We start from the raw sequence: 11,896 nt of genomic DNA on the forward strand, positions 1-11,896 counted from the left end.
TGCGATGAGGGAAACTTTTTGAGGGACCACCACGAATTAACCTACCTACAAATTACGTTGGTATGGCTAGAGAAGAGAGTCCCAGATCAGGGTCCGAGGCTGACAGACATACAGACATCCGGATTGGTGTAGATCGTCCCGATATACTCGAATATACAGACATACTCACAACATGTGCTGCCAGCATTGAATAACCCGAACGAAAAAACACAGGAAAAAACTCTGCGGTCGCCTTACATTTATTGATTTCATCGCAACAACATCGCCGGCGCAGAAGAGTGGAGAAGTTTGGAGAAGACTAGGGTAGTTTTGAGACGAAAGGGGAAGATTCGGTGGCGAAGACCATGGGCCAGGGAAGCTGGGGCAAACGGGTCTGTCGGCTCTGCTGCGCATCGCATTAAGCGTAGAACAGTGGCAGCCGCACAGCCCAGAGGGATTTACCCCACACCCATCAACATTTCAACTTAATTCCTTTTCTGAGTCGCTTTCTGTCAGTCCCGAAGATGAAGATGCTTCACGGTTGGCATAGCCGACTGTTTGGGGGAGCTTCCTAGCTCATGGATATAAAGGGTCTTAGACTAGATTTAATACCCAAGTCTATAATTTAATAGAAACGTGACACAAATAAAAGTGCAATCAAAGAAATCCTAGGACAGTTGGTAACTTAATCTAAAACACTATATGAAGAAATGTCTCATTCTTTAGTCAAGAAAGCCCTTCTAAAATTGTATATAATTTTATATTTTTTGAGTTTAATTAAAATTACTGATCACTGTGAAAAGGTACTCAATTGCTAAGTGAATTGGAAGTTGATAATTTATTTCTAGGAATTATATTTTGTCTGCCGATTCCCAAAGTTTCGATGCCTAACATAAAAAAATAGAGATATATAAATATAGTATACATTAAAGTTCATTAAATATTTCTTATATTATTCAATTTTATTTGTTAACCATTTAATATTATCAATTATTATAATACTATCAATTATTTCATTTTATGGAACTCCTTCAGAACTCCAAAAAGCAGCTCATTGCTCTTGTCTTCGTGGCCGAAATCCTTGGGACTTGATGTTTGCCCTGCTGATTGCCAAGGTGCTGCCTGCGATTGCCGCGTATGCCATGAATTTGTTCCACTATACGTGCAATCATGTTGCCAGAGTCAGACTCTGGGATCTCGGCCTGAACTTGGCTCCTGGGATACCTGGAATACGTATGCCAGACCCCGATCCTCGGCCAATATGCATACATATGTACGTAACGTGTGTAAGTCAGTAGCTCCGTATTGAGTCGTTGACGTTACATGAACTTTGGCTACGGTTCAATTCGGGCCGAGACCGGCCACTTTGCGATCCCAACGAGGGGAGAGACTCTTTTAAGCGGCTTAGGGGAATTCGTTTTACATTTTACAGGATCACACAGTCGCCATGCCCGGTTGGCTTGATGCGATCGGGCTGACATATCGTTCAGGGAAGACATTAAGTTTTCCAACTTCTTTTCGGACATTTGGAGATGTCGGTTTCGCTTTCGTTGCAATCGAATCATGAAGAGAAAACTGCCTATGTAGTTAGACTGTATAACTCGTCTCTAAACTTTTAGTAGACTACTTTTCTTTGGATTGTTAAAAGGTTTTCTTTAATAAATAAACACTTACCCTTTCATGACTATTAGAAAATCAATTTGGTTGACAATAAACCTTAAAATGCCATGGTACTATAATTTGTTATTAAATATTACAAATTCGGTTTTAGAATTTGTTTAATTTAATTTTGCAGCTGCAATTTTTTGTTAACAATTAGGTTTCATTTAATTTTATAGCACACATTAAATAAGAAAACAAAATGGTTTTTGTTGTATTTCATTTTAATGAGATAAAAAGTGTATATAAAAAAAGGTATTTGAAATAAATAGATGAGATTTCCACACTCAGAGAAAGTAGATAATCAGATCCGACTAGAGACAATGGATCCTGATAATCTGCTTACCTTCCGAGCCTTAAGGCAACGATTTAAGCCGACGAATATTCCCACGACAGCACTATATAATGCTGCACACCTAATCCAATCAGAGGTGAGTAGGAAATGCAGCATTTGCCATCGGTTATCGCCTTCGTTACGGGCCACCCGCATATGTCGTCATCAGAGTGGATTTATGCAGCACCTTAAGGACTTACGGGTAGACTTGCAACAAAACCCAATACCCAAGCCATTAGTCTGTCTTGGCAATTATCAACGCCGTGGTGGATGACTCACGTATGACACTCAAGTCATAATGGATATGGAGAAGGCACTTAGCCAAGGGCCGTCGATTGTGGAATGGCTTTTACGGCCAACACTGTTCGGGCCAAATTTAGACATTATCCGGGTGATCCGAGAGAGATATTCAGATCATTGTTTGTTCAACTGCTTTGCGGTTGTGTGAATGCGTATAATTCCGTTTTATGGCTCCTGTGCACCATCATCATCATCATCATCATCATCAGGCAGCTGCGACCACATTCACCTCCCACTCCGACTATATAGCCACATTCCTGATGGAACGGACCTCAAAGGGAGACGAGAACTCAAACTCAAACTCGAACCCCAACCCCAACCCCAACCTCAACCCCACACTACTGCGACTACATAAAATTGTATTTAGTCATGCTACATCACTTTGTAATAATTTTCATTTTGGCGCTTGCTTTGATCTTTAGCCGCTTTCCGTGTGTGAGGCCTGCGGCCCCGTAGCTCCACCTCAGACCCGCCACTTGGCCATAATCTTTGGACCAAAACTGCCACCGTACGGCGTTCGTCGAGCTGCGTTAATATTTTCTGAAATTATGAAGTCAGCCGAATCCGAATGCGAGCGCCAAGTTTGTTTTTTCATCTTTTGTTGATTTATTTTGCTTTTTTCCCATCGGTAGACTGTGCAATTTGATTGAGCAATCATCAATTGCGCATGAACCAAGCTGAGAATTGCACAGTCCGATATTTCGGATAGGAGTCACCGAAGCAAATAGTCTTTAGCTCGGATCGCAGATTTCCAAGCTGGCATTGAACATTAATATGCAGCTTTGAATGGGAACTTGAAAGACATGATTGAAAGTTGTACAAACTTATTTTGGCCAAATTAATATTTGCATATTTATTCTAAACGTACCAAATCGCAATCGATTTCCTTAAAATAAATAGTTGTCAATAAGCTGTTGCCTAAAAACAAAATTAAAATAGTAAATATCAAATAATTGCTTTTTAAAACATAACTAAACTATTATTAATTGTATACCAACTAAATTCTCCTTTTATAAAATGTTTCCTATAAATTTAAAGTTATTTTTTATATATTTTTAAAAACTTTGAAAATATTGTAGTATCGTACCTTAAAAGAAAATCCTCTTTTATAAATGGTTTCGTAGATATTCAATTACATTTTAAAGTAAATAAATATTTATTTATTTATAACATGTCCTGTAAATGAAAAGATATTGGTTGGGTCAAATGATTAAGACACAAATTTTTAATTAATGTTTCGCTAATGGCTAGCCAGGTCTTATAACATGTGTTTATTTAAATACCACTTGCACATTGTTTATATGAGACCCTGCTCTAAAGATCAGATCCTATACTCCATCCTCGGCCCGCTGCCCCACATGGTTTCTGTTTACCCACAAGTCTGTCACGGCTAACAATTCGGAAAATTGTTGACATGCAAATGGCAACGAGCCATGTAAACTGACCAGCAAAGTGAGCAGCGGCTCGTATATCATCGGGTAGGCAGTTGACCGACCGTTTTCCCTATAAATAGCACGTGTTGGCTGTGTGTTTGACCTTAGCATGATTTCCAAGTGCAATGATTTCTTTGGAAATAGCATAGGACCTGGTTTTATGGACTCAACTAACTGCTCTGACCTTGTTTTCCCCTCTTAAATGTTTATGTTTTTCTTTGTTTTTTAGTATTTTATAGCTGTTGACGCTGGCAATTAACAAGGCAACAGTTCTGTACGTGGATATTTGGGGACATTAGAAAAATGTTCACAGATATATAAAGGTGGACATTATTTAGGAATTACTCTAAATTCTTTGGTAAAATGTTTAACGGCTCCTGATCACATTTACTCAATCATCAAATATCAAACGTATATATAAATATTTTATGAATTTAATACCACATTGGAAATTTTGGGACATAAAGTTGAGAGATATATAAAGGTGGACCCAATAAAAGTGTGTTTTATTCAGAAATTACTCTAAACTCTTTAAGAAAATGTTTAACAACTTTTGATGAAAAAATCAAACACATATTTCAATACTTTAAGAATTTAATATCAACATTTATTTTTAATAGAGTTTATTTTTTTTTCCAAATTTACCTTTATATCAGATAATTCTTTAAGTGTTTGTATCTAAATTAATCATTAAACCTCTTGATATTTTAGAATACTGTACAAATTTGCTAATTAACTTACTAGAATTGTAATATCTTTACAATTTAAAGTAAATTTAAATTTAATTTTAACTAATATTACAAATGTTTACATAGTAAGATATTTCAGTGTTCCGGAAATGTAATCTCTAATCCACAGCGAACGCTATACCATTATTGTTTGAAATTTGCATCCCATCCAAGTGTTCGCCTCCAGTTAAGAGAGCAATTAATTATGGCCATTGGGCACGGGCAATATGTGTGACAGCCATGAAACACGAGCGAGGACCAGGCAGCAGACACAGAAACAGAACCAGAAACTGGAACTGGACATGGGATCCGGGATCTGGGATCTGGGGTATGGACTCTGGGATCTGGGATCTGGGCACTGGAATCTGCGACGGGACCACACGCATCGTGTGTGACGGCGATAAAAATCACAGCATGTTGCAAACAGCCCATTGACGTCCTCTTCGGCCGGCCGTTAATGCTGTTGTTGGGCAAATCTTTTGACAGTTGTGTTGAAGCATAAAGATGCCAAAAGCAACAACATAAAGCCGCCAAGTGCGTATCTGAAGCGTCTGGGGCACTCGCAGCCACGAAAAGCGCATCAATCAAACATACCGCCAACCGATCCCCATACCCCATATTCATACGGGTACACGAAGAAAAAAAAAACAATCCAAAATCATAACAAGGTATTCTGAAATGAAAAACTTAATTAGTGAAAAATTAAATTAAATTAATAAAATTTTAATGGTTAAAAAAAGGGTAAAAAAAATAATTGTAGATACTTTTTATTTTTATATAAAAGGATTACATGTTGAAAACTCATTAAAAATTCTCTGAGAATCGAACTCATGAGAACTACAAGTTACGAATTGGGTTTGAATTCGGGACTTTTAAAGCAATACCTTTCTCAAAATCCTTTGCAAATCAAAAATATGGCGTTTTTAGATTTAGATCAAAAATTTGTCAGTGTACGGATAGCCATAGCCATACCCACACGCTCGCGTTCGATCAATCATTTATTATGGCATCGCTGATGGCGGCCCCAACGTTGGTAGCCCCCACCCAAAAACAAAATACAAAACAGCCCATAGGCACACACAAAAAAAGAAAGAAAATACTTGGAAAATATAGCTAATTTTCTATGGGCCATATAAATTCGTTTTTAGTTTCTATTTTTGAGGGGGGCGGACAGTTAATTTTGAGCACCAAAAGCAATTGTATCGCACGGCTGTCAGATCCACTTATATGAGCGTATTTGATGGGCTGAACATATATAATGGGGCATATGGCTTATTATAATGGGTTGGAGGTAATTATAATTTCATTTTATGTTTTTCGACTTCAAGAGTGAAATTTTTGTAGTAGTTATTCAATTGTATACTAACAAGGAGTTACATGTTTTCTAAATTTTTAATTACATTTTAATAACACAAATAATTCTTAATTTGTGCATGCCTGTCAATTTTGAATATTAAAATTTTAAAATTTAACATTAAATTTTATTTTAAATTCACTTTACTTATGTTATATAAGTTAAGCATTGTTTAAATAACCAAACATATTTATTTTAAATACAATAAAAAGTTAAGTTTAATTTACTCGAAAATTTTAAAACAAATCCCCATGAATGTGTTTCTTAAAATGAATACATTTTACCCTCCTCGTTATCATCAATTTAAATGATTATGATTAATCTTTTGCGACAGCATTCAAATTGCTTAATATTCCCCAGACCCATTTATTTGATTGACATTTTGCGCTTGCCTTATCGCGCCCAGTCAATGAAATAAACATTTTAATTCTAATTAAATTTTGTTGGAATTAATTGCAGCCCATACGAATAAAGACACGAAACGTTGCCCAAAGCGAAACGGCGCGCCAAGACAGAAAAAAAATAAAAAACAAAAATCCAAAAACAAAAAGAGAACAAATCACGCGATCTTGGACCGCCCAAGTGGCTTTAACTTCGTTGGTGGCCAACAACCACATCCCCAATCAGTCGACAACGAAAATTTAGTTGTTTAGTTGTTGTTGCCGTTGCCGTTGCTGTGGCCTGGGCTCTTTATCGCCACCATAAATATGGAAATTTTTCATTAGCGATTTCCGTTTCCGATTTATCTTAATGGGCAGCAAGCTGATGTTGTTGCTGCTTCGGTTGTTGTAATTAAGGAGAGCTACCGTTTGATGCTTTGGCAAAACATGGTGCAGCAACATATAAACATCAAGGCGAACGCAATGTTGCCGATGAGACGAAGACAAAACCACCAAACCAGCAAGCCTCGGAACCACAATCCATACAACCCCGACGAACGGACATGGCTCCAAAGAGGAGCTTCGTGTGTGGTCTTTTATCAGGCTTTTGGCCAATGAAAGCGGCTATTAAGTCTTGGCCAGCCAACTGGCAACTTGGGTGGCAACATGCCATTCACCAATCACACATACACAAGAACACTGAGCAAATTAATTTACAATATTTGGAATATTAGGTTCCATATTGTTACATTTACAACTTAATTAGTTTTTAATCATTCGATTGCGATTGTTTGCCCATTTATTGATTATTTCTCAAATCTCTAGTGGCTTGAAACCTCATTAAAAGCTATCTAAAAGTATGCAACGATATTTTGTAAGTGCCAAAGCTTTGGGGATAAATGCCGAAAAAGCGGTGCACTATTTTCCACAACATTCTTTTAAATACATTTTTTTTTGGCTACAAATCTCTAGAATTTATTTAGCACAATGTCAAATTTAAAGTAATGTAAGGCAACAAAAAATAAATATGAATATTCTACCCTTCCCGGTACAAAATATATTTCAAATTATACAGATACATTTCATTTGCGGATATCTGTTTAGCAGATTCGATATAAAAGTAGTGAATTTTTTAAATAAAATCCAAGTTAAATTCTCCTGTTTTTCCATAAATTTAGAATATTACAAATTGATACACCTTAAACAATTAATGATTATTTTTGCCAGTGCATCAACGTTCGTTGGCGGCGCCGCACAAAAAAGAAAGCGCGTGCAACGGGCAAAAAAAAAAGCCAACCGACCGGAACTTCAACTGGCGCTATATGCAATTATACGAGTGTGTCTGTGTCTGCGGCAAACAGTAGCAGCATTTGCCTTTTGCCAAAGATTGACAGCAGAAACTAAGCTTGGGATGGAGATGACTGGACCACCGTGAAGTCCGAATGCCTCCGATGTCTGGGGGATAAATGTATGTATATGTATCCCCGATCCGAGAGATGCTCCCAGTTGCTTGTCGCCACGCCGTTGCGTTATATTGTCAAAAGTAACATGTTGCTGCTGTTGAAGTTGCAGTTGCTGTTGCTGCTGCTGCTGCTCCCCTTTTGTTACGCCTGCAACTTGCATCTGGTTTTTTGATCTTGGCGCTGTAAAGTACACGACCAACAGCCGCAAACAATTGCTGTTAGTTGTTCGGTTTCCTCAGCATGCAAATGATGCAAATTATTGCTATCTATCTGGCTGTCAACATCACAATAATTGTTGCCGTTGCTTGTCATAATTTTATTGCTGCCGCCGGGCAAGTTCTAAGTTGTTCGGACCAATTACAGTGAAGCATTGCTTGAAGAAACTGTAGAGATATAGGCCAAAAGCTTAAGCAGTCCCTAAAAGCCTTGAATACTTCCTGATGATTAAATCTACATATAATTCATAAAATCACTTAACAAATTCTAATCAAACAGATTACATATTAACAATTATGATTTTCATTAAATTATTTAAGTGTTTAATTGATAAATATTTAGTTTCTTAACGAGCCAATAGACTTCTTACCAACTATGCGTTTTTATTTCGCATTCCAGAATTTGTATTAAATCTTAATTATTCTTAGATATTGTAATCAAAATTAAAGCAGTATTTTAAACAAACTACTATTAGCCGATTTGTGTTATATCTGTTTATATAATTTATATAATCTTTAGGTATATATTTTTCCATTGATGACTGTATGCTTAGTGTCCAAAACTCATTCGAATTCCCAGGCCCAACCCAAAATTAAAAACATAATTTCGCTTTCCTCGGAACGATAATAATAAAGTCAAGCTTTTACGAACATTTTGCGCACTAGGATCGCCGGATTCCTAGAAAACTGAAAATGTCGAAGCGCGGCAAAAAGGCAGGGGCAAATAATGCCCCACGATCCGATCGCGAATGGGGACCACACACAACGACCGCCCAGGAGCACTCAGAATAAAGAACATAAAGACGCCGGACCCGCAAGAAAAACAAATAATTGCTAATTTTATGCTCGAATAAATGAGCGTGAGTGAGACGCAGACGAAGGATCAAAAAAAAAAATGGGCGCCCCACCATTCGGGCGGCATAAATTAGTGCGAGCGAGACGGTCTACTCAGAGACGTCACGCACTATCAAACGAGAAAATGATCAATGGGGGCACATCCAGATCCAGCGCACTCACTTGCACTGAAAGGAGAAAAGGGAGGGAGCGAGCAGGCCGGCTAATAGAGACCACCCAAGAAGATGACGACGAATTAAGGGCCACCCACGAAGAGACACGCCGCTGCTCTCTCGCTCACTCGCCCGTGTATCTGTGTTGGTGGGCATGAGGGTACACCGAGAGAAATAAGATGATATCCCGTCGATGGGGCTTCATAATTTTAATGACATTAAAAAAAAATTTAAGATCTGTGAGATCAGATAGACACATTTTAACAAATCATTTTACTTAGATAGAAATCGAATCAGATAAAATCAAATATAATTTATCTTTTATAAAATTTTAATTTATAGAAAAATATATACAATTTACTGCAGTAAAATGTAGCTTTCATTTTGATTTTGCTATATTATTGATAGTAGATAAATGTTTGATTGGTTTTATTTTTGGTAATGCTAATTTTACTGTTATGGATTTCAATAAAATGTTAGGTCAGTAGACCAAAAATAAACTTATTTTTCTAAAAACAATTAAATATTTATATTTTTTAAATAAAAAAAAAAACATTTGATAAATTTTATATTTGGAATCAATGACCAATTTAGTTGCAGATATGATGATATTAAAAACGAGTTTCACATAATTGTTTTCAGTGTACAAAAGCATATGGGTGTTTGAGTAAAAAGACCTTTGAAAACAATTTCAGCATTGGCTGCGAAGGGGAACCAGAGCAGATAATTGAAATATGTACAACTTAAACATGTGCGCTGAAGTGGGCTCAAAAAAATAATAAAAAGAAAGGGGCTGGATTTGGCCCATTGAAGTGTAAACAAATAAAAAAGGGTAAATAAAAATAAATGTTCCATTGAACATATTTTTAAATGAAGATAATAAAATGATAATAGAGCTAACATGAATTAACAGTATTTGAGGTAGCAAGGGATTAAAACTATTTTTCAAAACAGGAACTTTTAAGTTAGAAACATAACATTATAATTATAATATTTTTGTTTTCTACTTTAAAATTAATGAAAACATTAAGATCCTTCAATTCTTGAACCGCCTTTTAAGCCAAGACACATTTCAAGTTGGTTTGAAGATACGCTAACAGCAAAAGCCAAGTTCCACATCATCCCTTAGTCAAGTTATCCACCATCAGCATTATTGTTTGCTTCATTTTTATAAGTTTATTTTATTAAAAAATACAATCTATACAATTGATTTTGTATACAATATACTTTATAAAATGTATATTTAATACTAACAAGGTTATCACTGTTTAGGATATCATTGGATTGCAGCTCTGGCCACACTGGCACTGCCTCTTGTTCCAGCGTGGTTGTGCAAAAAAAACTTTGGTTCGACTTTATTTCTAGTTTTGCGTTGTTAAATTCCCGTATCCCGCCCGAAGATGCCACCGAAAAAGGCGCCACCAGGTCCCAGCAAGAAGACGGAGCAGAAAAAGAAGGAGAAAGTCATTGAGGTAGGCTTGGAATGCGGGAAAGCCGCTGGGCGAGCCCCCCATCACTCCATCTCCCCAGCCGAAAGTCCGTGATGTGTTGGCCCGGCGGAGAGAAAATACGATATGATCAGTGAAATACACATATGTATGTATGTATGTCATTCCATCGGCAGGACAAGACCTTCGGACTGAAGAACAAGAAGGGCAACAAGCAGCAGAAGTTCATCCAGCAGGTGCAGAAGCAGGTGCAGTCCGGTGGCCAGCATCCTCGCCAGGATGGCGACAAGCGCAAGGAGGAGAAGGACAAGAAGCTGGCCGAGCAGCGCGAAATGGCGCTGATCTTCAAGCCGGTGCAAACGCAGAAGGTGGACAAGGGCACCGATCCCAAGTCGGTGGTCTGCGCCTTCTTCAAGCAGGGTCTCTGCACCAAGGGCGACAAGTGCAAGTTCTCCCACGATCTATCGCTGGAGAACAAGGTGGAGAAGCGCTCCATCTATGTGGACATGCGCGACGAGGACGATCCGATGACCAACTGGGACGATGCCAAGCTCAAGGAGGTGGTCGAAAAGAAGAGCTCCGGCGAGAAGCAGCGTCCCACCACGGACATTGTGCGTTTCACACTTAGTATTCAATTTTTCGAAACTTGAAACGCCCCACTAACCACTCACTACTCGCCCATAGATCTGCAAGTTCTTCCTGGAGGCGGTGGAGAAGTCCAAGTACGGCTGGTTCTGGGAGTGCCCCAATGGCGGCAAGTGCATCTACCGGCACGCCTTGCCAGCCGGTTATGTGCTGAAGCGCGACAAGAAGAAGGAGGAGAAGCCGACGGAAATCTCCCTAGTCGATTTGATTGAGAAGGAGCGTGCCGCCCTGGGAGCCAACCAGACGCGCGTCACCCTGGAGTCCTTCCTGGCCTGGAAGAAGCGCAAGCTGTCCGAGAAGAAGGCCAAGATGATCGCCGACGAGGAGCGCAAGAAGAACGACTTCAGCAAGGGCAAACAGTTCGGCATCTCTGGTCGCGAGATGTTCAGCTTCAATCCCGACCTGGTCGACGACGGACCCATGGAGGAGGGCGACGCCGCCTTCGATATTTACAAGCGCGAGGACGACGACGACGACAATACGGTGGAGTTCAAGGAACTGGATCTGGCCGCCTTGTCGCTGGCCGCCAAGGAGGTGGACGGCTCGGGCACCATTGCCTCCACCAATCGACTGCTGGATCAGGCCACAGAAGCAGCCAAAACCGCCGCCGCCGAGGACGCAGCGGCCGACGAGGATGGGGATGGCCCTTCGTCGTCTGCACCCGCCAACGATGCTGCCCCCATCAACAAGGATCTCTTTGTTGATCTGGCCGGCGAACTGGATGACCTGGATCTGGAGGATGATGATGAGGACGACGACTAGCAGTCGTGTTCCGTGTGGTTTGTTTGAAACGCGTTCATAAAATGATTTCTGCCTTTTAGCTACTTTTCAGTAAATAAAGTTGTGGCTCTTAATTGTTGCATTTCTGGAAATGGATCGTTGTATATTCATATAATTACTATCTGTTGGATTTTATATATACTATAACTTTAGTCAAAAGTTTGCAGCGCA

General features: G+C 39.0%; 1 protein-coding gene across 1 annotated transcript; it reads left to right on the forward strand.

The window, feature by feature from the left end:
• The first annotated feature begins 10,138 nt into the window (after positions 1 to 10,138).
• Positions 10,139 to 11,817, forward strand: LOC108145521 (zinc finger CCCH domain-containing protein 15 homolog). Its single transcript, XM_017271005.2, has 3 exons — positions 10,139 to 10,324; positions 10,477 to 10,911; positions 10,985 to 11,817. Exons 1-3 carry the CDS (start codon positions 10,253 to 10,255, stop codon positions 11,705 to 11,707), a joined length of 1,230 nt encoding a protein of 409 aa, XP_017126494.1. The 5' UTR covers positions 10,139 to 10,252; the 3' UTR covers positions 11,708 to 11,817.
• Positions 11,818 to 11,896: the final 79 nt, after the last annotated feature.

Source organism: Drosophila elegans, unplaced genomic scaffold, assembly GCF_018152505.1.
Source record: "Drosophila elegans isolate 14027-0461.03 unplaced genomic scaffold, ASM1815250v1 contig_520, whole genome shotgun sequence".
In the NCBI taxonomy this organism is placed as follows: Eukaryota; Metazoa; Arthropoda; class Insecta; order Diptera; family Drosophilidae; genus Drosophila; species Drosophila elegans.

What these genes read in the sequence shown, in the direction of transcription:
- LOC108145521 (XM_017271005.2), top strand. Translation starts at nt 10,253, where the DNA reads ATGCCACCGAAAAAGGCGCCACCAGGTCCCAGCAAGAAGACGGAGCAG. An exon ending in AGAAGGAGAAAGTCATTGAG is followed by an intron (nt 10,325 to 10,476) that starts GTAGGCTTGGAA and finishes TTCCATCGGCAG; the next exon opens with GACAAGACCTTCGGACTGAA. An exon ending in AGCGTCCCACCACGGACATT is followed by an intron (nt 10,912 to 10,984) that starts GTGCGTTTCACA and finishes ACTCGCCCATAG; the next exon opens with ATCTGCAAGTTCTTCCTGGA.